General features: G+C 47.2%; 1 protein-coding gene across 1 annotated transcript in view; it reads left to right on the top strand.

Moving 5' to 3' along the window:
- Positions 1 to 25,317, top strand: part of nhsl1b (NHS-like 1b) — a 184,992-nt gene that overhangs the window by 136,180 nt on the left and 23,495 nt on the right. The window contains 1 exon segment of the mRNA XM_029676409.2: positions 21,054 to 21,206. Coding sequence (XP_029532269.2) covers positions 21,054 to 21,206 — 153 coding nt within the window.

Here is a 25,317-nt window from a genome sequence, read left to right as displayed (position 1 = left end):
GTGGTTAGAGCTTTGGACAAGTTAACTGTACGGTTGCAAGATTGGATCCCCCGAGCTGACATGGTGAAAATCTGTCGTTCTGCCCCTGAACGAGGCAGTTAACCCACCGTTCCTAGGCCGTCATTGTAAATAAGCATGTGTTCTTAACTGACTTGCCTTGTTAAATAAAGATGAAATAAAGGTGTTAAAATAAACCCCCAAAAATCGGTGTCAAAAAACACCATTAATCGGCCATTCCGATTAATCGGTCGACCTCTAGTAGGAAGTGATCATTATTGGTTGGTTTTGGGTCATATCCTGTTGGCTGTATAGGCCACACACACACACACACTCACTCAGCAGGGGGGGTGTCAATGTGATAGGTTGGATAAATCCAAGGTCACACACACAGGACTGTCACAGACAGATCCAGCAGGGAGGGGTTCAATGTGATTGGCAAGACAAATCCAAAGTCAATCAAGCACATGGAGAATTATGGGAAATCAACACTTTTCACTGCCGGGCCACCAGACCCAACATCCATCAATCACCCCTGATTGGTTGAATCACACAATTAGGAAATTATCTGAATGACAAGCTCTCTTCCTGGTCGTGCGTGGATTGGTCCTCGTGTGGTAAAGTGGATTGTTGATTGGTTGTCAGTCCCGGTCCCCCATGACCGCCTGTTGTGGTTGATGAGAGGTGAGATGTTAAACTGGGCCAAATGAAAGTGCCTGCTCTCCCCTAACGTAGACACACCCACAGGATCTCCCTTCCTCTCTCTTCCTCCTACGTTGAAATGCCGTGCAGCCCCAAGTGGCTTGCCGCTCTGTGCCCTTGAGCTAGTGGAGGCACTTACCCTAAAGTAACCCAGTCTGTCTGGCTCAGTGTATGAATGAGACAAACGCCTCACTGTTAACCATGAAAGCTAACAGGCTACCTTGCTGTGTCCTGCGTGGATACAGTAGTCTAAGCAAGGTCATCTATAGCTAGCTTGTTGACCACACTAATGATAGCTATGATAATCACACTAATGCAATGATAATCACCAATGGGGCACTGGACAGTGTCAACTCTTACGCATGCAGTATAATACTCTGTCTATACATTGTAATCATTTAGCAGACACTCTTATCCAGAGCGACATACAAGAGCAGTTAAGTGCCTTGCTCAAGGGCACATTGACAGATTTTTCACCTAGTCGGCCTGAGGATTCGATCCAGCAACCTTTCGGTTACTGGCCCAACGCTCTTAAACGCTAGGCTACCTGCCGCCCTAAATGATGTTCTAGACCCTGTTGACCCATACTAACATCTGTGTGTTTGTATCAGATCAAATGTATTGTGGTGTGTGTGAGGTTAATTCAATGAATCTTGTTATGAGGCCCACCTCCCCTGTGGAGAGTAGAGTTGACAGCAGTCGACTACATATAGACAGACAGAGCTGGTGTGAGATGTAGGTCAGCAGCATTTCAGCCAGCATACGCCCCAATAGGGAGAGGATGGTGTGTGTGTGTGTGTGGTGTGTGTGTGTTATGACAAAAGGGAGCCAAAAGAGCGATGAATCTGGTATGATTCTGCATAGTGACAAGGACGTGTTAAGACTGGGTTGCCGGTGGAAACGGAAAATGAAGGAGATTACAGAACTTGCCACAGACAAACACACACACCTTGTCTTGTCATGATGTGATCAGTCCTAAGAGGATAGTGTCGTCATATTGAGGGTTCTCAGATCAATATCGATGGAGCCAGACTGGCTGGCCAGTAATGTAGACTGGGCCTCTTTATGGGGTTTCTATATCTTTATTGGACTAGATGATGCTCTAATGTAATAAACCAGTGTTAGCCAACATTACACGGCCATTGGACTATGATAATGGTCATTACGGAATAATAACAGTGATGCATTTTGGTTTAAGACACACTTCAAAAGACATCCAAGGACACTGCTTTGTAAAATCCATCTCTAAACCACTGCAGAGGCTATGGACCACTCTGCATTGGAGCAGGACTATTAGGCTGCGTTTACACAGGCAGCTCAATTACGATATTTTCTTTCACTAATTGGTCTTTTGACCAATCAGATCAGCGCCGAAGTTAAAGAATCTGATATGATTGGTCAAATGACCAATTAGTGGGGAAAATGTCTGAATTGTGCTGCTTGTGTAAACGCATCCTTAGAGCCTCCTTATTTGACTAGGCTACTTGCACGTGTGATAGTAATTGGCCTGGAAAGGAGCGCTAAATGACTGAAATACAAATGGTGGAAGAAGGACTCGTAGGATTAGGAGTTTCCCACCAATCCATTTTGGGGTCAAGAGGGGAATAGGCAAATGGGGTTAGATTTACATTCTCTAAAAGAGAGGGGGAGAGGTATGCACAAATACCAGGTGACAGGGGGGCCGGGAGCTACCAGCCTCTCCACTGGGACCATTACTACAGATGGACAAAGCAGCCGGCTCATAAAATAACATTTTGAGAGGCTGCTTTACACAGGGACACATTTTACGTGCAACACATGTTTTATTTTACTCTATGCTAACATTTAAAGGTCCCCAGGTTTGAATGTGTGTGGGGACCCATGTAGGCGTTGTGCACCTCCCTGTTACTCTTGGTTGAGAGTCAACATTGTTTGTGCTTTTCTTTTCCAGACTCAGGGCCTTGGAGCCTTGAGGGTTAATGTGATTCAGCTCATTGCTTGATTACACTAACAAGCGTCACGGTGTCTCCCTCAGGTATAGTGGAGTGGTACAACCTAGGTTTAAAAAAATAATCAAATCAAATGTTATTGGTCACGTAAACATATTTAGCAGATGTTATTGTGGGTGTAGCGAAATGCTTGTGTTCCTAGCTCCATAATGGAGACTGTTGTCCAGGAGAAGTAGAGGAGTTACAGTAGCCATTCTCTGAATGTCTAGCTAGTGATTGTAGGTACAGAAGTCATTCCATTGGGAGTGGAACGGGAGAGTGGAAAGAAGGTCTGTTGTTAGATAAAGCCCCTTTTTGGGGAATGAGGGGATCTGATGAAGATCCTTTGTTCAGGGCCTCCCCAGAGAGAGATGGAGGTTGATGAGGAGGGGGAAGGAAGCTTGTTGGAGAGACAAACCGCTTTGGACTGGATGGATGACCATCCACCAAGTGTACTAAATACCCAGGTGACCTTTAAATACCCTGCAGTCACCCATTGCACAGGCATCCACCAGGTCACACACACACACTAGCTTGAATTACAAAGGGTCTGTAGGATCTGCTTGGGTCAAGAATTGATGGACAGCAACGAGTCATGAGCACTGACCCTGCTGTGTGTGTAACCCAGTTCTCACCATTTAGACTACAGGTGAGCGAACCCAACTCTATTTAACATTTACATTTACATTTAAGTCATTTAGCAGACGCTCTTATCCAGAGCGACTTACAAATTGGTGCATTCACCTTATGACATCCAGTGGAACAGTAGTGCATCTAAATCTTTTAAGGGGGGGGGGGGGTGAGAGGGATTACTTTATCCTATCCTAGGTATTCCTTAAAGAGGTGGGGTTTCAGGTGTCTCCGGAAGGTGGTGATTGACTCCGCTGTCCTGGCGTCGTGAGGGAGTTTGTTCCACCATTGGGGGGCCAGAGCAGCGAACAGTTTTGACTGGGCTGAGCGGGAACTGTACTTCCTCAGTGGTAGGGAGGCGAGCAGGCCAGAGGTGGATGAACGCAGTGCCCTTGTTTGGGTGTAGGGCCTGATCAGAGCCTGGAGGTACTGAGGTGCCGTTCCCCTCACAGCTCACATTTAACTAAGGTGGGGACTTTTTCACACTCATTCATGCAGACAAGCTTTGACCAAGTTTATCTGTCTGTCTTCCTTCCAGTCCTTCTCTGTACAGGCCTTACCTCTCCTCTGACCTCTGACCTCTTTCTCTCAGTACACATGGCTCCTTTGTTCTTTTAGCACCGAGTGCTTTTCTGCCACATCAAGAGAACTTTGGCTTTGAAGTTTGAACAATTTTGCACAGCTTTCCTCTGGTCTCTTCCTCACTCTTTTTTTCCTTTTGATTCCTCTTTACGTCTTTACAGTTGATGTTATGTTTCATGTTGTTCTTTTACCATTCAAAGGAGCATTTCATCTGTTCATGCTCACCTATATGTGAATAGTTTTGTGTTTGAACAGACACAAAACATGCATCTCATTTATCTCCACTGCACCGATGGCTTTCTCTGTTGGCTAGATGAAATCCCCTCACATGCAGAAGCACATATGGAGGGACTGAATATGTTAGTGATGGTGTCTTTGGTCTCACGCTGCACTCAAAGCAGGGTGTCCTTGTCTGGAAGGTTTTCTCATGGAGTACAATAGAGGGGAGGCCTATAGAGGGAGGCCCTTCTCCCTTTCATAGAGAATAATACACACAATGCAGCCTCCACTATTGACTTGAATGCACATAAAACTCTTTAATTTGTACCAACTCAAGTAGCAGATAATATGTTCAATTTCTTCTAGCGTTGCAACACACACACGCACACACACACAATGCGGCCTACTTAATCAACCTAAGCGCACAAAACAACTCCTCCACTGGAATGAAATGTTAACAACTCAAGTGGTCTGAAGTAGATTTTTGCTGAGAGTACACACACACACACACTCCCAGCATCCATCCTCTTCAAATGCCTGCTATTTCCGGCATCTAGTACCTCCCTCTCTATAGTTGTTCAATAGGTGGTGATTACAGATGGGTGTGTTCAGCAGGTGGTGATAACAGGGTGCGGGGTGTTCAATAGGTGGTGATAACAGGTGGGTGTGTTCAATAGGTGGTGATAACAGGTGGGTGTGTTCAATAGGTGGGTGTGTTCAGTAGGTGGTGATAACAGATTGGTGTGTTCAATAGGTGGTGATAACAGGGGGGGGGTGTTCAATAGGTGGTGATAACAGGTGGGTGTGTTCAATAGGTGGTGATAACAGGTGGGTATGTTCAATAGGTGGTGATAACAGGTGGGTGTGTTCAATAGGTGGGTGTGTTCAATAGGGGGTGATAAAAGATGGGTGTGTTCAATAGGGGGTGATAAAAGATGGGTGTGTTCAGTAGGTGGTGATAACAGATGGGTGTGTTCAGTAGGTGGTGATAACAGATGGGTGTGTTCAGTAGGTGGTGATAACAGATGGGTGTGTTCAGTAGGTGGTGATAACAGGTGGGTGTGTTCAATAGGTGGTGATAACAGATGGGTGTGTTCAATGGGTGGTGATAACAGATGGGTGTGTTCAGTAGGTGGTGATAACAGATGGGTGTGTTCAGTAGGTGGTGATAACAGATGGGTGTGTTCAATGGGTGGTGATAACAGATGGGTGTGTTCAGTAGGTGGTGATAACAGATGGGTGTGTTCAATGGGTGGTGATAACAGATGGGTGTGTTCAGTAGGTGGTGATAACAGATGGGTGTGTTCAGTAGGTGGTGATAACAGATGGGTGTGTTCAATAGGTGGTGATAACAGGTGGGTGTGTTCAGTAGGTGGTGATAACAGGTGGGTGTGTTCAATAGGTGGTGATAACAGATGGGTGTGTTCAGTAGGTGGTGATAACAGATTGGTGTGTTCAATAGGTGGGTGTGTTCAGTAGGTGGTGATAACAGATTGGTGTGTTCAGTAGGTGGTGATAACAGATGGGTGTGTTCAATAGGTGGTGATAACAGATGGGTGTGTTCAATAGGTGGTGATAACAGATGGGTGTGTTCAATAGGTGGTGATAACAGGGGGTGTGTTCAATAGGTGGTGATAACAGGTGGGTGTGTTCAATAGGTGGGTGTGTTCAATAGGGGGTGATAACAGATGGGTGTGTTCAGTAGGTGGTGATAACAGATTGGTGTGTTCAATAGGTGGTGATAACAGATGGGTGTGTTCAGTAGGTGGTGATAACAGATGGGTGTGTTCAATAGGTGGTGATAACAGGTGGGTGTGTTCAATAGGTGGTGATAACAGATGGGTGTGTTCAATAGGTGGTGATAACAGGTGGGTGTGTTCAATAGGTGGTGATAACAGATGGGTGTGTTCAATAGGTGGTGATAACAGGTGGGTGTGTTCAATAGGTGGTGATAACAGGTGGGTGTGTTCAATAGGTGGTGATAACAGGTGGGTGTGTTCAATAGGTGGTGATAAAAGATTGGTGTGTTCAGTAGGTGGTGATAACAGATTGGTGTGTTCAGTAGGTGGTGATAACAGGTGGGTGTGTTCAATAGGTGGTGGTAACAATTTGTAAGTCGCTCTGGATAAGAGCGTCTGCTAAATGACTTAAATGTAATGTAAATGTAATAACAGGTGGGTGTGTTCAATAGGTGGTGATAACAGATGGGTGTGTTCAATAGGTGGTGATAACAGATGGGTGTGTTCAATAGGTGGTGATAACAGGTGGGTGTGTTCAATAGGTGGTGATAACAGGTGGGTGTGTGCAATAGGTGGTGATAACAGGTGGGTGTGTTCAATAGGTGGTGATAACAGGTGGGTGTGTTCAATAGGTGGTGATAACAAGTGGGTGTGTTCAATAGGTGGTGATAACAGGTGGGGGTGTTCAATAGGTGGTGATAACAGGTGGGTGTGTTCAATAGGTGGTGATAACAGGTGGGTGTGTTCAATAGGTGGTGATAACAGGTGGGTGTGTTCAATAGGTGGTGATAACAGATGGGTGTGTTCAATAGGTGGTGATAACAGATGGGTGTGTTCAATAGGTGGTGATAACAGGTGGGTGTGTTCAATAGGTGGTGATAAAAGGTGGGTGTGTTCAATAGGTGGTGATAAAAGATTGGTGTGTTCAGTAGGTGGTGATAACAGATTGGTGTGTTCAGTAGGTGGTGATAACAGGTGGGTGTGTTCAATAGGTGGTGATAACAGATGGGTGTGTTCAATAGGTGGTGATAACAGGTGGGTGTGTTCAATAGGTGGTGATAACAGATGGGTGTGTTCAATAGGTGGTGATAACAGGTGGGTGTGTTCAATAGGTGGTGATAACAGATGGGTGTGTTCAATAGGTGGTGATAACAGGTGGGTGTGTTCAATAGGTGGTGATAACAGATGGGTGTGTTCAATAGGTGGTGATAATAGATGGGTGTGTTCAATAGGTGGTGATAACAGATGGGTGTGTTCAATAGGTGGTGATAATAGGTGGTGATAACAGATGGGTGTGTTCAATAGGTGGTGATAACAGGTGGGTGTGTTCAATAGGTGGTGATAACAGATGGGTGTAATGCAGTGTAAAGACCTGATCTTTACTATGGTAAACACTGAAGAGTTTGATCTGGGCTATTAAAACACATGGGCACTGAGGAGCGAATGGCTCCACTGTGATTAGTAAACATGTTTGGGTGTTTTGCATGACGTTGGGGTGTTTGTGGGGATGGAGGGGGGATGACAACATAATGATGTTTCAAAAATTAGGGCTGTTTTCCTAAAGAAGTTAAATCCGCTTCATGTTTTGTTTCCTTTACCACAATACTAACGAATATTGCGATACTGGTATCGTCCCGGCACTGCTTACAATATGTCCTCTTCTCCTTATTTCATGTCAGATCCCCCTGGCTCACTTTGATGTCATCATCCTATCCCCAGACACCCATGGACACGGTCTGTGTCCTCCTGACTCACTCTGTGTCCCAGCCTGGTTTCTCTTTGGTTTCCCCTCTTTTTGTCCAACAACCAGCCTTTGAAGTTTTGTGAGTGTGTCGTGCGTGCAGTGCACACATGTTTGTGTACGTGTGAGTGTGTCGTGCGTGCAGTGCACACATGTTTGTGTGAGTGTGTCGTGCGTGCAGTGCACACATGTTTGTGTACGTGTGAGTGTGTCGTGCGTGCAGTGCACACATGTTTGTGTACGTGTGAGTGTGCGTGCGTGCAGTGCACACATGTTTGTGTACGTGTGAGTGTGCGTGCGTGCAGTGCACACATGTTTGTGTACGTGTGAGTGTGCGTGCAGTGCACACATGTTTGTGTACGTGTGAGTGCTGGCTGTGATGGAATCCCAGTGCTGACCTCAGCCGGCACAAAAGAGCAGGTCAGTTGGAAAGCCCAGAAAAGGGGGAGAAAGGAGTAGAAGGGGTGAAAGAAAAGAAGAGTGGTGGGGACGGAGGGGAGAGTATGGACTAGGGGTCGCTCGCTGACCTCTGTCTGAGTGGCCTGCTGAGAACAGAAGGACATGTCACTCAAAATGAACTTTGAGAGAGGTGGTATAGCTTTCTACTCAGCCTCTTTGGTTAGGCCTATTTCTTTCTTGTGAATACCGTCCAAAAATGTTCAATTGTGTGCTTATTATGGTTGAGTGTTTCCAAGAGAGAGTGTGTGGGTGGGTGGGTGTGTTGGGGATGCATGGGAACCTTGCACCATGCTAAAGTCATTAACAGGGGAACAAGACTCATCAGAGAGCAACAGCATGTTTATTTACCTGGCCTGTGTGTGTGTGTGTGTGTGTGTGTGTGTGTGTGTGTGTGTGTGTGTGTGTGTGTACAAGCCTAATTGTATTGCAACCTTCTCTCCTCTCTCTTGTTCTTTCTCTCTCCCCCTCTTCTCTTTCTCTCTCCCCCTCTTCTCTTTCTCTCTCCCCCTCTTCTCTTTCTCTCTCCCCTCTTCTCTTTCTCTCTCCCCCTCTTCTCTTTCTCTCTCTCTCTTCTCTTTCTCTCTCTCCCCTCTTCTCTTTCTCTCTCTCCCCTCTTCTCTTTCTCTCTCTCCCACTCTTCTCTTTCTCTCTCCCCCCTCTTCTCTTTCTCTCTCTCCCCCTCTTCTCTTTCTCTCTCCCCTCTTCTATTTCTCTCTCTCCCCCTCTTTCTCTCTCTCCCCCTCTTTCTCTCTCTCCCCTCTTCTCTTTCTCTCTCTCCCCCTCTTCTCTTTCTCTCTCTCCCTCTTCTCTTTCTCTCTCTCCCCCTCTTCTCTTTCTCTCTCTCCCACTCTTCTCTTTCTCTCTCCCCCTCTTCTCTTTCTCTCTCTCCCCCTCTTCTCTTTCTCTCTCTCCCACTCTTCTCTTTCTCTCTCCCCTCTTCTCTTTCTCTCTCTCCCCCTCTTCTCTTTCTCTCTCTCCCCCTCTTCTCTTTCTCTCTCCCCCTCTTCTCTTTCTCTCTCTCCCCCTCTTCTCTTTCTCTCTCTCCCCCTCTTCTCTTTCTCTCTCTCCCCCTCTTCTCTTTCTCTCTCTCCCCCTCTTCTCTTTCTCTCTCTCCCCCTCTTCTCTTTCTCTCTCTCCCTCTCGATCTGTCTGTCTATAGCTGATAGATTATAAATGACGTTGTCCATTTCTCTAAGGGCTGGAAGGCACTGCAGGCTAGATCAAGTTCCTGTTTACTAACAGCTAGGGGGGGGGGGGGGGGGGCGTCCGGCATACTATGAATAATTCACACAGAGAGAGGGAGGAGGGAGACTGAGGAGAGTGGTCGTTGGTTTTGTTACTGTTCAGAGATATCAAAGTATGATATTGAATGTAGGCCTCTCCCAGAGTTAAACATTATGCCATACGTCATCAAGTTAGTGTCATTTGAGTCATGTGTCTGATACCGGGATCTACTTTCTATGGTTTATCAAGGTCATGTCGTGTCAGAGAAACGAGATAAGAGCTGTAAAATGAACACAAGTTTCCCCTCACATTTCCTTGCCTGTCTGTTTTTCCCACCATTTTTCATGGAGTTTGTGTTTTGCTGAAGAGGGAATGCAAGGTCACGGTTAGAGCAGGAGAACAGAATAAAGGAGGTGAAGAGAGGAGAGGAAGGAATCGATATATAGATGACCTTAGTAGGAGAGAGCGAGAGAGAATGCATGAAGGTGCAGATTGAAAGAAGGAAGGAGAGAAGGTATGGATTGAGATGTGACATTAGATGATTGGGGTGGGGGCTCCAGACTACCTCGTGGTTTTAGGGCTCAGTGGGTCCTCTTCTCTTTTAGTCCAATTACAGAAATAAATCTGCGCTCTGACAGTGGTGGGGGGGGGCAGGGTGTGTTGAGGGGTGCTTTGGGCATTTTACTGGAGGTTTTATAGTCTGTAATGTTGAATGGGAAGAAGAGGGGGAGTTTGGGGTGAGGGGGGTTGGATTCAGGGGTTGACTGATAGAATTGGGACTGGAGGGGACGGGGATTGAGGTTTGCGAGTTTGTCTGGGTAGCAAGGGGGTGTAGGAAGAGAGAGAGAGATTGAGTGTGTTGCTGGAGGTTTCATCTCGTTACTTGCTGTGCGTGCGTGCGCGCTGGGTAGTTGTGAAGCCACGTCTGTCGGGTTGCGAAGGAGATCCAAATGAGGTGTGAAAATGGGACGGAATGAGGGAGAAATGGAGCGAGAGAAAGTAGAGCAGAAGACGGTCATTATTCTCTTCAGCTGATTATCCATCTGTCAGATCCACATCTTTATTACTGTGGTTCATTCAACAATACCTGTTTATCTCTCGCTCTCTCACTCATTCACATCCTCTATGGTTCCTTATCGTTTGTTTAAGCAAGTCTGTTCTCCCATAGGCCTACTTTCTCAACATCTTGCTGCTGTACGCCTATATATTGGCTTTTAGTATAATATTAATGAATGAAGCCCTGGTTTTATTAAGGGCTTTTCAGAAAGACTGAAGTTCTACACTTAGTCAGTTAGGAAGTCAACAGAAAAAGACAAATTAAATATTGTACAGTCAATGGTTGACATGTTGAGCATTTTGGAAGGCGTCTTTCCCGGGTCTGATCACCTCAGTCGGAGGTCCTTACCTGATGCCGTGTGTTTGTCAAGCCGCGTATCAAAAGCAATCTCATTTTATTGGTCGCGTACACATTTAGCTGATATGCGGGCATAGCGAAATGCTTGAAGGATTAATATTAGTGTTGTTTTGGGGCGTCTCCTCTCCTCAAAGCATGTCTGTGGTAGAGGGATGAAGCCAGGGATGAAGGGTGGATAGATGGGGGGGATAAGCCTAATCCAGGAGATGTCTAGTTTTCTCCTCCATATGGCAGATCTATTGGCCGTGTCTACTGGTCCCTCTGTGTTCAGAACAATAGGTCCTGTAATCACTGCAGCCATGGCCGGCTTGTGTTTGCATGTTATCTTAATACTGTACGTGTGTCAGATGGTGTGATGCTCACCCCAATCACAGAACAGGCCAGGAGCCCCACACCAAGCGTGGGGAGTCCGAGAGAGGGGGGGAGAGGGGGAGTCCGAGAGGGGGGAAGAGAGAAAGGGGGAAAGGTTTTACTGAGGAGAGAGATAGGAGAAACTTGCAGAATGCTTCTCTGTGTGAATCTGGCACAGCCATTGCAGAACACTAGAGCGTGGCAGTGAACCTGTCAAACACACATACTGTACACACACACACACACACACAGCATTGTGAATGTACACTGCAAAGAGGTTCAGGAGAGGAGGAGACAAGGTTGGAAGGGGGGGACCTTTTACCCACAAATTCAACAATCATTTGCAATCCCATTCAAGCTCCAGTTTCAGCCCCCTCCCATCTCCATCCCCCCATCCATTTGGGAACACATAAAGGAATACAGGGCAGTAGTAGGGGCAGGCAGAGAATTGAGTTTCTGTGTATACTTGTGTGTGTATCTCCGTAGTGCTTTGTATGTTTGTGTGTGTCTGATAGAAGCTGCACAGAATGGACAATAGGCGGATTGTATGTAATCTATATTCATGTGGCCCAGATTTAGAGGCCGTGTGCTAACAGCATGCTGGCTGATCAGAGAGAGGGAGGGAGGGAATGACGGAGAAAATTATCAGAGTTGTGGTGAGATGAAAAGGGACATACACACAGACATTCAGTCAGGAACCTTTGTTGGTCTCTAAGAAAAGTCAACAGTCCTTTCTTTGTGCATCAGAGTACAAAGCAGGTGGTGTCCCTAACTACTAAAGTCTACTGCAGGAGAGGGAATATCAGACCAGCATAGCCCTCCTGGGGAAGTGAAGAGAAACTCACAGCAGAGATGAGATGTGAGATTCAGACATGAGAGAGAGAGCGTGCTTTGGCAGGTCCCAGAGTGGGAGTGAGGGAGCGAAAGAGAGTAGGCTAGCCTATTTATTCTGTATTTATGAAATCCATATACCTTACAGTTAAGTATAATACTCCTGGTCATACTGTTACATCGTGTTTGAATCTTTAATCTTTAGAGTCCTGTAGAGGGAGAGAGAAAGAAAAAGAGGGAAGAAGAGAGAGCGAGAAAGGGATAGGGAGAAATGAAGAGAAAGGGTGAGAGAACTCCATGGTAACCAAAGCACAAGGGAACAGATTCTACACCCCTCCCGCTGTGTGTGTGCGTGCGTGTGTGTGTGTGTGCGTGTGTTCCTCAAAGGTCTGGGCAGTGCCTGAGATAGGAAGGGGTGGGCAGTGTGTGTGAGGGGGAGAGGCTCATTGTGAACACAGCAGACACACACACACACACACACAGAGCTGAGCCACCATATAGAGTGAGTGGAGAAGAGCGGCGGCAGCACTCGTTTGTCCTGTCCTCCTCCTCGTTCCCTCGCTCATCTGCGTGGCTTGTTCCTTTACAAGGCTGTTCTATTGATATTATTATAGAAAAATAAAGACCGACTGGAATAATGGTGTTTATCGGGACCTCGTTAAAATCTGTCATTAAATACTTCAAGAGGAAGGGTAAGAGAGACACTTTGGTTTCATTTGCTCTGCCTTTCCTTCCCTTTTATTAAATATATCATTCATTTTCCAGTAATGACAGATCAGGTGTCACTGAGAGGACTTTTCATAAAATGCGTTTTAGTTGTGGATAATGTTACACAGTACATTGGCATGGGGGGGGTTTCTGTGATCTGATGGAGTACGTACTGTTGTTCTCTGTTACCTAGTAACCAGTGGGAGAGGCGTTTAAATGGTTAACGTCTCGGCTAGAATTAAAGTGCCCTCTCTTTCATTTGAAGCGCTCTCTTGGATTTTGTAGAAATTGGGGCAATTATGAATTAATTTAGGATAGTAGGGTCTGTGTGTAAGGGGATTGGGGACGTGCGTGTGAGAGTGTGCGAGAGGTGACATGCTCTCACTGAAAGCCGTTTGTGCTCATCCTAATCTCAGGTGTATCCTCTATTAGCACTGTGTGTACTGTAATTCTCAGATCAACTTTGTTAATCCTTACCTCAGCGTTTTCAGACTCCTTCCACACACCTGTGTAGGCAGAAAAGAGGAGGCGTTAACACTCTGATACAGTAGGTAACCTAAACTACAGTGGGATGTTTTACGGAGTGATCCTTTGCATGGACAGAGCCACCTTGCAGCTGTCACTGTCACTGTGATGATGCAGAGTCATCAGGAGTAGATGATATCAGCCTCTGGCCCTGCTGCATACCTCCTCTCTATTCCACTGGTCCTGCACATCACATGTGATTGCTCCTCCTGTTTAAATTGATAGGTTATAGTGCTATATACAGGATTATAAACTGGGTGGTTTGAGCCCTGAATGCTGATTGGCTGACTGCTGTATACCACAAAACATGTATTTTTAATGCACTAATTATGTTGGTAACCAGTTTATAATAGCAATAAGGCACCTTGAGGTTTGTGGTATATTGCCAATATACCACGGCTAAGGGCTGTGTCCAGGCACTCCGCGACGCGTTGTGCCCAAGAACAGTCCATAGCCGTGGTATATTGGCCATATACCACACCCCCTCGTGCCTTATTGCTTAATTAGAAGTTGTCAATATGCATGGATTCTTTTCAAATATAGATTCTAAGAGGACCGTGTTTCTGAGTGTGTTTCTTGCAACTTTTGTCTTTCTTTCCTCTCTGAGATAATTGTGTGCTGGTAGTAAGGGAGGTGTGCTTGGGGGTTAGGTGACAAGTGAATAGATGTGGACATTGTGGTAGCATGCGTGTTTCTGGGCGAGTGTGATGGGGTTGGGGGGTTGTCTGGGGGTATTGTACTAGTGAAAGGCCTGATGTGGAGGCTGATTCTGTGGGACAATACTGGCTTTATGTCCATAGTCCCAGTGGCCTTGGTCTGGCTCTGTGGCGTTGACTGGCTCTATTCACCACATCAGGCCCCAGGGTGGGGGGAGAGCTAGATACCTGCATGGACTGGGCTGGAGGATACTCCGAGCGGTGTTTGTGTATGAGACAAGTATTAGGCTAGACAATCACGTGTTTTGACTAGGTTGTTTGGGACTAATGGATACAAGTGTGTAACTTCATTTGTGTGTAACTTCATTTGTTTTGTGTAGGCCTATCTATCCACTGTTAGTCTGGTGCAACAGTAGCCCTTATGTGAGTGGTTAGGCATGTTTGGGTGTCCGTTGTCAACTCCTTCACTTTATGTGAGTGTATATTTGGAGTGTGTGAGCGTGCATGTGCACGTTTGCGTGTCCCGTTCCCTCCCTCTAGCTCTGTCCTCCTGTCCAGCGTTGACAATTGGCCAGTGGTGTGGTGATGTCCGGCCAGATTGACCCTTTTTACGAAGGTCTTACACACTGGCACAACTTTGTGATGGTGATATGCAAGGATACTTATACACACTTGGTCCGTCACACACTGAGAGCTCACACACACACTGAGAGCTCACACACACACTGAGAGCTCACACACACACACACACTGAGAGCTCACACACACACTGAGAGCTCACACACACACACTGAGAGCTCACACACACTGAGAGCTCACACACACTGAGAGCTCACACACACACTGAGAGCTCACACACACACTGAGAGCTCATTTACATTTACATTTAAGTCATTTAGCAGACGCTCTTATCCAGAGCGACTTACAAATTGGTGCATTCACCTTATGACCTCCAGTGGAACAGTAGTGCATCTAAATCTTTTCAGGGGAGGGGGTGAGAGGGATTACTTTATCCTATCCTAGGTATTCCTTAAAGAGGTGGGGTTTCAGGTGTCTCCGGAAGGTGGTGATTGACTCCGCTGTCCTGGCGTCGTGAGGGAGTTTGTTCCACCATTGGGGGGCCAGAGCAGCGAACAGTTTTGACTGGGCTGAGCGGGAACTGTACTTCCTCAGTGGTAGGGAGGCGAGCAGGCCAGAGGTGGATGAACGCAGTGCCCTTGTTTGGGTGTAGGGCCTGATCAGAGCCTGGAGGTACTGAGGTGCCGTTCCCCTCACAGCTCCGTAGGCAAGCACCATGGTCTTGTAGCGGATGCGAGCTTCAACTGGAAGCCAGTGGAGGGAGCGGAGGAGCGGGGTGACGTGAGAGAACTTGGGAAGGTTGAACACCAGACGGGCTGCGGCGTTCTGGATGAGTTGTAGGGGTTTAATGGCACAGGCAGGGAGCCCAGCCAACAGCGAGTTGCAGTAATCCAGACGGGAGATGACAAGTGCCTGGATTAGGACCTGCGCCGCTTCCTGTGTGAGGCAGGGTCGTACTCTGCGGATGTTGTAGAGCATGAACCTACAGGAACGGGCCACCGCCTTGATGTTAGTTGAGAACGACAGGGTGTTGTCCAGGATCACGCCAAGGTTCTTAGCGCTCTGGGAGGAGGACACAATGGAGTTGTCAACCGTGATGGCGAGATCATGGAACGGGCAGTCCTTCCCGGGAGGAAGAGCAGCTCCGTCTTGCCGAGGTTCAGCTTGAGGTGGTGATCCGTCATCCACACGGATATGTCTGCCAGACATGCAGAGATGCGATTCGCCACCTGGTCATCAGAAGGGGAAAGGAGAAGATTAATTGTGTGTCGTCTGCATAGCAATGATAGGAGAGACCATGTGAGGTTATGACAGAGCCAAGTGACTTGGTGTATAGCGAGAATAGGAGAGGGCCTAGAACAGAGCCCTGGGGGACACCAGTGGTGAGAGCACGTGGTGTGGAGACGGATTCTCGCCACGCCACCTGGTAGGAGCGACCTGTCAGGTAGGACGCAATCAAGCGTGGGCCGCGCCGGAGATGCCCAACTCGGAGAGGGTGGAGAGGAGGATCTGATGGTTCACAGTATCGAAGGCAGCCGATAGGTCTAGAAGGATGAGAGCAGAGGAGAGAGAGTTAGCTTTAGCAGTGCGGAGCGCCTCCGTGATACAGAGAAGAGCAGTCTCAGTTGAATGACTAGTCTTGAAACCTGACTGATTTGGATCAAGAAGGTCATTCTGAGAGAGATAGCGGGAGAGCTGGCCAAGGACGGCACGTTCAAGAGTTTTGGAGAGAAAAGAAAGAAGGGATACTGGTCTGTAGTTGTTGACATCGGAGGGATCGAGTGTAGGTTTTTTCAGAAGGGGTGCAACTCTCGCTCTCTTGAAGACGGAAGGGACGTAGCCAGCGGTCAGGGATGAGTTGATGAGCGAGGTGAGGTAAGGGAGGAGGTCTCCGGAAATGGTCTGGAGAAGAGAGGAGGGGATAGGGTCAAGCGGGCAGGTTGTAGGGCGGCCGACCGTCACAAGACGCGAGATTTCATCTGGAGAGAGAGGGGAGAAAGAGGTCAGAGCACAGGGTAGGGCAGTGTGAGCAGAACCAGCGGTGTCGTTTGACTTAGCAAACGAGGATCGGATGTCGTCGACCTTCTTTTCAAAATGGTTGACGAAGTCATCTGCAGAGAGGGAGGAGGGGGGGGAGGGGGAGGAGGATTCAGGAGGGAGGAGAAGGTTGCAAAGAGCTTCCTAGGGTTAGAGGCAGATGCTTGGAATTTAGAGTGGTAGAAAGTGGCTTTAGCAGCAGAGAGAGAAGAGGAAAATGTAGAGAGGAGGGAGTGAAAGGATGTCAGGTCCGCAGGGAGGCGAGTTTTCCTCCATTTCCGCTCGGCTGCCCGGAGCCCTGTTCTGTGAGCTCGCAATGAGTCGTCGAGCCACGGAGCGGGAGGGGAGGACCGAGCCGGCCTGGAGGATAGGGGACATAGAGAGTCAAAGGATGCAGAAAGGGAGGAGAGGAGGGTTGAGGAGGCAGAATCAGGAGATAGGTTTGAGCAGAGGGAAGAGATGATAGGATGGAAGAGGAGAGAGTAGCGGGGGAGAGAGAGCGAAGGTTGGGACGGCGCGATACCATCCGAGTAGGGGCAGTGTGGGAAGTGTTGGATGAGAGCGAGAGGGAAAAGGATACAAGGTAGTGGTCGGAGACTTGGAGGGGAGTTGCAACGAGGTTAGTGGAAGAACAGCATCTAGTAAAGATGAGGTCGAGCGTATTTCCTGCCTTGTGAGTAGGGGGGGAAGGTGAGAGGGTGAGGTCAAAAGAGGAGAGAAGTGGAAAGAAGGAGGCAGAGAGGAATGAGTCAAAGGTAGGCGTGGGGAGGTTAAAGTCGCCCAGAACTGTGAGAGGTGAGCCGTCCTCAGGAAAGGAGCTTATCAAGGCATCAAGCTCATTGATGAACTCTCCGAGGGAACCTGGAGGGCGATAAATGATAAGGATGTTAAGCTTGAAAGGGCTGGTAACTGTGACAGCATGGAATTCAAAGGAGGCGATAGACAGATGGGTAAGGGGAGAAAGAGAGAATGACCACTTGGGAGAGATGAGGATCCCGGTGCCACCACCCCGCTGACCAGAAGCTCTCGGGGTGTGCGAGAACACGTGGGCAGACGAAGAGAGAGCAGTAGGAGTAGCAGTGTTGTCTGTGGTGATCCATGTTTCCGTCAGTGCCAAGAAGTCGAGGGACTGGAGGGAGACATAGGCGGAGATGAACTCTGCCTTGTTGGCCGCAGATCGGCAGTTCCAGAGGCTACCGGAGACCTGGAACTCCACGTGGGTCGTGCGCGCTGGGACCACCAGATTAGGGTGGCCGCGGCCACGCGGTGTGGAGCGTTTGTATGGTCTGTGCAGAGAGGAGAGAACAGGGATAGACAGACACATAGTTGACAGGCTACACAAGAGGCTACGCTAATGCAAAGGAGATTGGAATGACAAGTGGACTACACGTCACGAGTGTTCAGAGAGTTAAGCTTACGTAGCAAGAATCTTATTGACTAAAATGATTAAAATGATACAGTACTGCTGAAGTAGGCTAGCTGGCAGAGGCTGCGTTGTTGACTAAGTAGGCTAGTTGGCATTGGCTGCGTTGTTGACACTACACTAATCAAGTCGTTCCGTTGAGTGTAATAGTTTCTACTGTGCTGCTATTCGGGGCTAGCTGGCTAGCTAGCAGTGTTGATTACGTTACGTTGCGTTAAAAGAACGACAATAGCTGGCTAGCTAACCTAGGAAATCGCTCTAGACTACACAATTATCTTTGATACAAAGACGGCTATGTAGCTAGCTATGTAGCCATCAGTGAGCTCACACACACTGAGAGCTCACACACACACTGAGAGCTCACACACACACTGAGAGCTCACACACTGCCAATGTGGCTGACATGTGGCAGCAACGGGTTCATTCACCCTCCGATGATTCTACTGCTCCTCAACCACGTGGTGTGGTGGGTCTCGGTATTCTCAGGGTTTACTTTTCCTACACGAGAAGGTTTAGCTGTGTGTGTGTTTTGAAGAGGAGAACGGAGAGCGATATGTTGGAGAGATATGCCTAGCTGTTTGTAAAGAACAGTTGGTAAGCAAAAGGTCATGAAGGAATACAAAGGCTCCTCTCTCCCTGCCAAAGAGGTAGTTAACCGGCCATCGAAGAGGTGTCAACTTTAACTGCTGAAGAGAGGAACTCCTAACAGACGTCACATCACACTCCAACGGCCGGCCCTGCCACCTGTGGTCTCTAGGGACTGGCACACTGGATGGCGCCTTCACACCTGTGGAAACATATAACCCCCCCCCCCCCAAGTCCCTCGTCTCATTTGCCTTTCCCTCAGGCCTTTTGCACCATTCAAATGGCAGTTGAACTGTTGACATTTGGACAGGCCCCGGGGCCTTCTAATGGAGGATGCCAACCTGTTTAAACGTACAACATTTGAACACCATCCACCCCAGGGGATTCCAAGTGCTTCCAAATGTTTCCTAGACTTTCTCCTTGGCCTTTTGGGCTCCCAACACAGCCACTCAAAAGGCTGTGTTGGAGACAGGGTGGTAGTTGTAGGGACACGACACACATTTCCTCTTATAGTCCATGAGCACATGTGGGAATGAATAAGGGTCAAGTCAAAAGGACCCTTTGTCCCCCCCCCCCCTCAACCCAAAAAACACACACTACCTCAGATGGCCCATTTGCACCTGTGGAAAGACTCCTTCATGCACCCCGCATCCCCACACACACACCTCCTTCCTTAGCCTGCCCCTTTCCCAGGATCCTCCCAACTTTCTCCTCTTTCTGTTCTTACTTGTCTGACTTTTTCCTGAGATAGATGGTCATGTTGTTAGTCAGTACAGGCACAGAGCTAGAGAGCTTGTTTAGAGGAATGGAGATACGTGGTGGTCTCCCAATCCCAGATAGTACTTTAGTCTGGATACAATCCCTCGGTAAGTCCTGTGTGTGTGTGTGTGTGTGTGTGTGTGTGTGTGTGTTTTTTGTTTTTTTTAATGGGAAAAGTAAACAGCGGATGGTGGCACTACTTGTTGTGTGTTTTTGTACCCTCTCTATTTCCTTATTGTTGAGATGTTGTACAGGATGTAACCGGAGGATTGTGTGTTGTTTGGACAGTATTGGATGACCAAGAAATAACCAAACAGGGTGAACAATGATTAGTCTGGACTCCTGAGTGGCGCAGTGGTCTTAGGCACTGCATAGAGGCGTCACTACAGACCCTGATTCGATCCCAGGCTGTATCACGACCGGCTGTGATCGGGAGTCCCATAAGGGGGCGCACAATTGTCCCATTGGCCGGTGTAGGCTGTCATTATAAATAAGAATTTGACCTTCCTAGTTAAATTAAATAAATAAATAGTTTGAATCTTTTGAACATTTGAGAAGTTGTTTGAGAGGCAATGTTTTGGAAGTTCTTCTTAGCTTGTTCTATTGGCAGTAGGCTAGTGTCTGAAACAATGCTCTTCGTGGGTTTTTGTATTGAAGCCTGGTCTCTCAGTGGAGAACATGCTGTTTTGAAGACTACATTGAGTGTACAAAACATTAGGAACACCTGCTCTTTCCATGACAGACTGACCAGGTGAAAGCTATGATCCCTTATTGATGTCACCTGCTAAATCCACTTCAATCAGTGTAGATGAAGGGGAGGAGACATGTTAAAGAAGGATTTTTAAGCCTTGAGACAATTGAGACATGGATGTGTGCCATTCAGAGGGTGAATGTGCAAGACAAAAGATTGAAGTCCGCAACTCAATATTAGGAAGGTGTTCCTACTGTTTTGTACCCTCAGTGTCTATTGGAATGTTTTTCAGTTGGATCTTCCCTCCACTTTCCATTGCCCTCCCTGACAAGTGCCCTTCACAGTTTAGTCATTTAACAGACTCTCTTATTCAGAGTGACTTACAGTAGTGCGTGCACACATTTTCATACTAGTCCCCCGTGGGAATTGAACCCACAACCCTGGTGTTGCAAGCGCCATCTACCAACTGATCTACACGCGACCATGCATCACAGTAGAGTGTTAAAGCTGTTTGTGTGTAGGGTCACACCTTCATACAAACGTCACTCCCTCCTTCCACTCCAACTCAAACAAGATTTATTAGCATTACAACTTCCAGATAAATAACAGCTGGCCTATAGGCTGGGTAAGGTGGCAGGTAGCCTAGTGGTTAGAGCATTGGGCCAGTAAGCAAAAAGTTGATAGTTCAAATCAGAGCTGACAAGGTGAAAAATCTGTCGATGTGCCTTTTGAGCAAGGCCTTTAACCCTAATTTCTCCTGGGTCGCTTTTGATAACGGCTGTCCCTGGTCCTGTCCCTGGCCCTGTCCCTGGTCCTGTCCCTATCCCTGGTCCTGTCCCTGGTCCTGGTCCTGTCCTGGCCCTGGTCCTGTCCCTGGTACTGGCCCTATCCCTGGCCCTGGTCCTGTCCCTGGCCCTGGCCGTGACTCCACGGTTTAGAGTATATATTGTAAAACAACATGGGGGGGTTTCTACTCGTTTTTATTTAAAAATGGAACATGAGTTGCACCAGTGTGTCCTGAAGTTGACGGCTTAATTGAAGAAGAAGAAAACCATTTCTAATGAAATAGAACAAATATCAGCATCCACCAAGTTTTTATTTATTTCAAAGCATCAGTCCCTATCCCTGACATACAACAGTAGCAAAACACATGTAGCCTATATTTGTTCAACACGACTGCCTTTTTAAACTGTAAATCATTTAACTTCCTTCCCTCTTTCTCCTCCCTCCGTAGCGGTGTCTAACCTGGATGAGGAGAGCAAGTGGACAGTCCACTACACAGCCCCGTGGCACCAGCAGGAGAACGTGTTCCTGCCCGGCAGCAGACCGCCCTGCGTAGAGGACCTCCACCACCAGGCCAAGGTCAACCTCAAGACCGCACTGAGGGGTAAGGACCACAACCGCACTTACAAACATGACCACACACACACACAAATACAGTGTTGTTGGAATGCCACCGACCACCCATTGCGTTTCATCACCTTCAATATCTCTTGTTACTTTATTGATGTTCACGACGTTACGACAACATTGTAAAAAAAACAACAACCAAAAAAGGTCCAAAGCGTTTGTTTGCCTAGTTACACCAACACACCCGTGTTAAGCCCTCCTGTGGTGTGTCCAGTGTCTTTGAGGGGTGAACATGAAAGGTTCCCCGAAAACAGCCACAACTAGTCACTTCCTGGTCTGTTCCCAAAGAGAACGGTTCAGTGGTGGGAAAAGGCATATGGGGGAGGAGTTGAGTTGGAGTGGGTGTGTATGGGGTTGGTCTGTGCTAGTTTGTTGTTGATCAGTGTAAAGGACAAGACATGCGGTCTGCCGTTCGTTTACTTGCTGACGGCACGGTGTTATAGTCTGACTGCCAACATTTTTGACCATTCTACATGTAGAATCTGGTTGCACTCGGTTTTCAAAATATGTCTGGCATTCTGTTCAGGGGTGCTAAGTGCTCTCGGCCGGCAAACGTGATCGGTGTGTCCGTGCCTTTAGAGAGATTCTCTGGCACTTTTGTATACTTTTTAGCCAGTAATTCTGAAAGTAGCACTGACTCATGAGACAAAAGTGTGTACCACGTCACATATGTGCACAACGTTGTTGCTCTCTCCCTGGCTCTGCTGTGTGAGCGTCTTGCTAACTGTCACTCAAGTGGTGAGGGGCTGAACCTCATTGGCTGCCTGGAACTCAAATTGCTATGGAGCTGGCCCATGTGGGGGAAATGTAGGGAGAATGGCACTGCCAGTAAACGGTAGCATTCAAACGAGGGATTTCGTGGCTAATTGAGATAAGACTTGTCATTCTGCTCATAGATTATGCATGTATGAACTACACATTGGCACATCCAGCCCAAAGCGGGAGGGTTACAAAACATACTTGGTAGTCACCAAAGTTCTGTAGCAGGATGGTGTGTGAGAAGGTTAGTGTGGGGCGGGGGCTTGTTATTTATGTGCTAGGTGAAGTTGTATGCCAAGCAGATAAAGAGGGAGAAGATAAAGGGAGAAAAAGGAGGAGAGAGAGGGGGGGGGATAAAGGAGAGGAGGTCAGAGAGAGAGAATAGGAGGAGAGGGACTGAAGACAATAGAAGAGGTCATGCATAGAGTGTGTTATTAATTCACCTCCACTAAGATAATGCCACACACACACTGTCTTTGTCCTTCTGTCCCATTGTCCTGGTTCTATTTGAGGTTATTGTCCATGTAATATGACACACACCCGCCATGCTACACACCACATGGGTAATGGTATCCTTTGATCACCTGCCACCGTCCTTCTGAAAGAGCCCTACCAACAGGTGTCTGGGGAGACTGCCTGTGTCGGTCGGTCTGTTACGTCGTAGTGTGTGTTTAGCTGCTGAACCCATGTTCTCTTCCCATGAAGCTGCTGCTGGGATGCTCTGTTACATCATTTAACTGGTCAGCCTACAGTCTGATAGCAATAGAAGCAGTACACAACGTATACTTTTAAACTAAACCCTGTACAAAGTTGTAACACAAGGGGACCTAGAAACTGCCCAAAGCGCTGTTCTATGGCTGACCAGTCTGGTTAGAGTCAAGATATGAATTGGTATAGAGAGAAACTTATCTGAGAGCAGCACATAAGGTCTATCCACCACCGTGCCCCTGCTCCTGTGCTTATGAAGCCCCCTCTCATTAAATCTATGTCACCCCCGTCGGCCATATCACCAGGACAGAGACACAAAGAGAAGTTAGGGAAAATTCAATATCAGACCCTGCTTGGGTCTCAAAGCAATCCATATGTAATCAGCTGCTAGTGTCATCGGCACAACGCCCGAGTCTCTCAACAGTTAGGACAGGGTCATTACCCATAATGCCGTTCGTCAACACATTCTGGTGTCAGGTTGTGGTCGTGTGCGCACAAGGGTGACTGATTGGTTGGGAAAGCACAGACATATTGCGTAATATCAGACACATTATAGTCAACAATGTTTGAAAGATTTGGATCGATTAGTACCTCGCTCTCTTTCTACATCATTCTGGGATGGTGCCATGTGACCATAGCAATAAACCTCCATATTTCCCCTTCAACTAAACTCCAGCCCCTGTTCTGCTCGACAACAGTCCTGGAAACGGAAACTGTGTAACACCTATTCCCCTCCTCCTCCTCCTCATCATCTCAAGTGGCTTCTAAAACCCTTCTATTCCAGATCACAGGAGCAAACACTAACAGCCATCAGTAACTAGCTGCTCCATTAGGCTCCATTAAATGACAGTATTATACATGCAGACAGCGCCTCAGTCCCTGAAGAGACCTACTCTAATGAGCTATGCAGGCATTAGGACATGAAAGATGAAAGTAGTCTGTAAGGTTTAGCTCCGTAGCGGGTACGAACACATCAAACCACTCCTTCACATGAATATGACAATGTGCAGATTTACATTTGTACATCAGTGATTTGACTAATTAGTTGCGGGTATTCAACACAAAAGACTACAGGAGTAGCGGATGTCTTTGTCGCTATACACACATCAAACGGAGATGGCAGAGACTAGAGAAATGATTAGGCCTATTTGGTCGCTGTGGTAAAGAGCATTCGGTGTAAATTATATGTATATTTTTTTAATTTAAGGTTCGACCCCGGGCTGTATCACAACCGGCAGTGATTGGGAGTTCCATAGGGCAGTGCACAATTGGCCCAGCGTTGTCTGGGTTAGGGTTTGGCCGGGGTAGGCCGTCACTGTAATAAGGATTTGTTCTTAACTGATGGCCTACCCCGGCCAAACCTTCCCCTAACCCAGACGACGCTGGGCCATTTGTGTGCCGCCCTATGGAACTCCCGATCACTGCCGGTTGTGATACAGCCCGGGTCAAACCAGGGTCTGTAGTGACACCTCTAGCGCTGAGATGCAGGAGCCCCGAATTTGAAAGTATACGCACAAAATTAATATAACAGTTGATGTCGGAAGTTTACATACACTTAGGTTAACCACTCCACACATTTCTTGTTAACAAACTATAGTTTTGGCAAGTTGGTTAGGACATCTACTTTGTGCATGACACAAGTAATTTTTCCAACAATTATTTACAGACAGATTATTTCACTTATAATTCACTGTATCACAATTCCAGTGGGTCAAAAGTTTACATACACTAACTTGACTGTGCCTTTAAACAGCTTGGAAAATTCCAGAAAATTATGTCATAGCTTTAGAAGCTTCTGATAGGCTAATTGACGTCAATTGGAGGTGTACCTGTGGATGTATTTCAAGGCCTGCCTTCAAACTCATTGCCTCTTTGCTTGACATCATGGGAAAATCAAAAGAAATCAGCCAAGACCCAAGAAAAATAATTGTAGACCTCCACAATGGTTCATCCTTGGGAGCAATTTCCAAATGCCTGAAGGTACCACGTTCATCTGTACAAACAATAGTACGCAAGTATAAACACCATGGGACCATGCAGCCGTCATACTGCTCAGGAAGGAGATGCGTTCTGTCTCCTGGTGATGAACATACTTTTGTGTGAAAAGTGCAAATCAATCCCAGAACAATAGCAAAGGACCTTGTGAAGATGCTGGAGGAAACCAGTACAAAGTATCTATATCCACAGTAAAACAAGTCCTATATCGACATAACCTGAAAGGCCGCTCAGCAAGGAAGAAGCCACTGCTCTAAAACCACCATTAAAAAAAAGCCAGACTACGGTTTGCAACTGCACATGGGGACAAAGATCGTACTTTTTGGAGAAATGTCCTCTGGTATAATGAAACAAAAATAGAACTGTTTGGTGATAATGACCATCGTTATGTTTGGAGGGAAAAGGGGGAGGCTTGCAAGCCAAAGAACACCATCCCAACTGTGAAGCTTGGGGGTGGCAGCATCATGTTGTGGGGGTGATTTGCTGCAGGAGGGACTGGTGCACTTCACAAAATAGATGGCATCATGAGGTAGGAAAATGATGTGGATATATTGAAGCAACATCTCAAGATATCAGTCAGGCAGGAAGTTAAAGCTTGATCGCAAATGTGTCTTCCAAATGGACAA

Source organism: Oncorhynchus nerka, linkage group LG13, assembly GCF_034236695.1.
Source record: "Oncorhynchus nerka isolate Pitt River linkage group LG13, Oner_Uvic_2.0, whole genome shotgun sequence".
In the NCBI taxonomy this organism is placed as follows: Eukaryota; Metazoa; Chordata; class Actinopteri; order Salmoniformes; family Salmonidae; genus Oncorhynchus; species Oncorhynchus nerka.
Note: the sequence above shows the minus strand (reverse complement) of the source record. Positions and strands in the feature narration are given on the sequence as shown.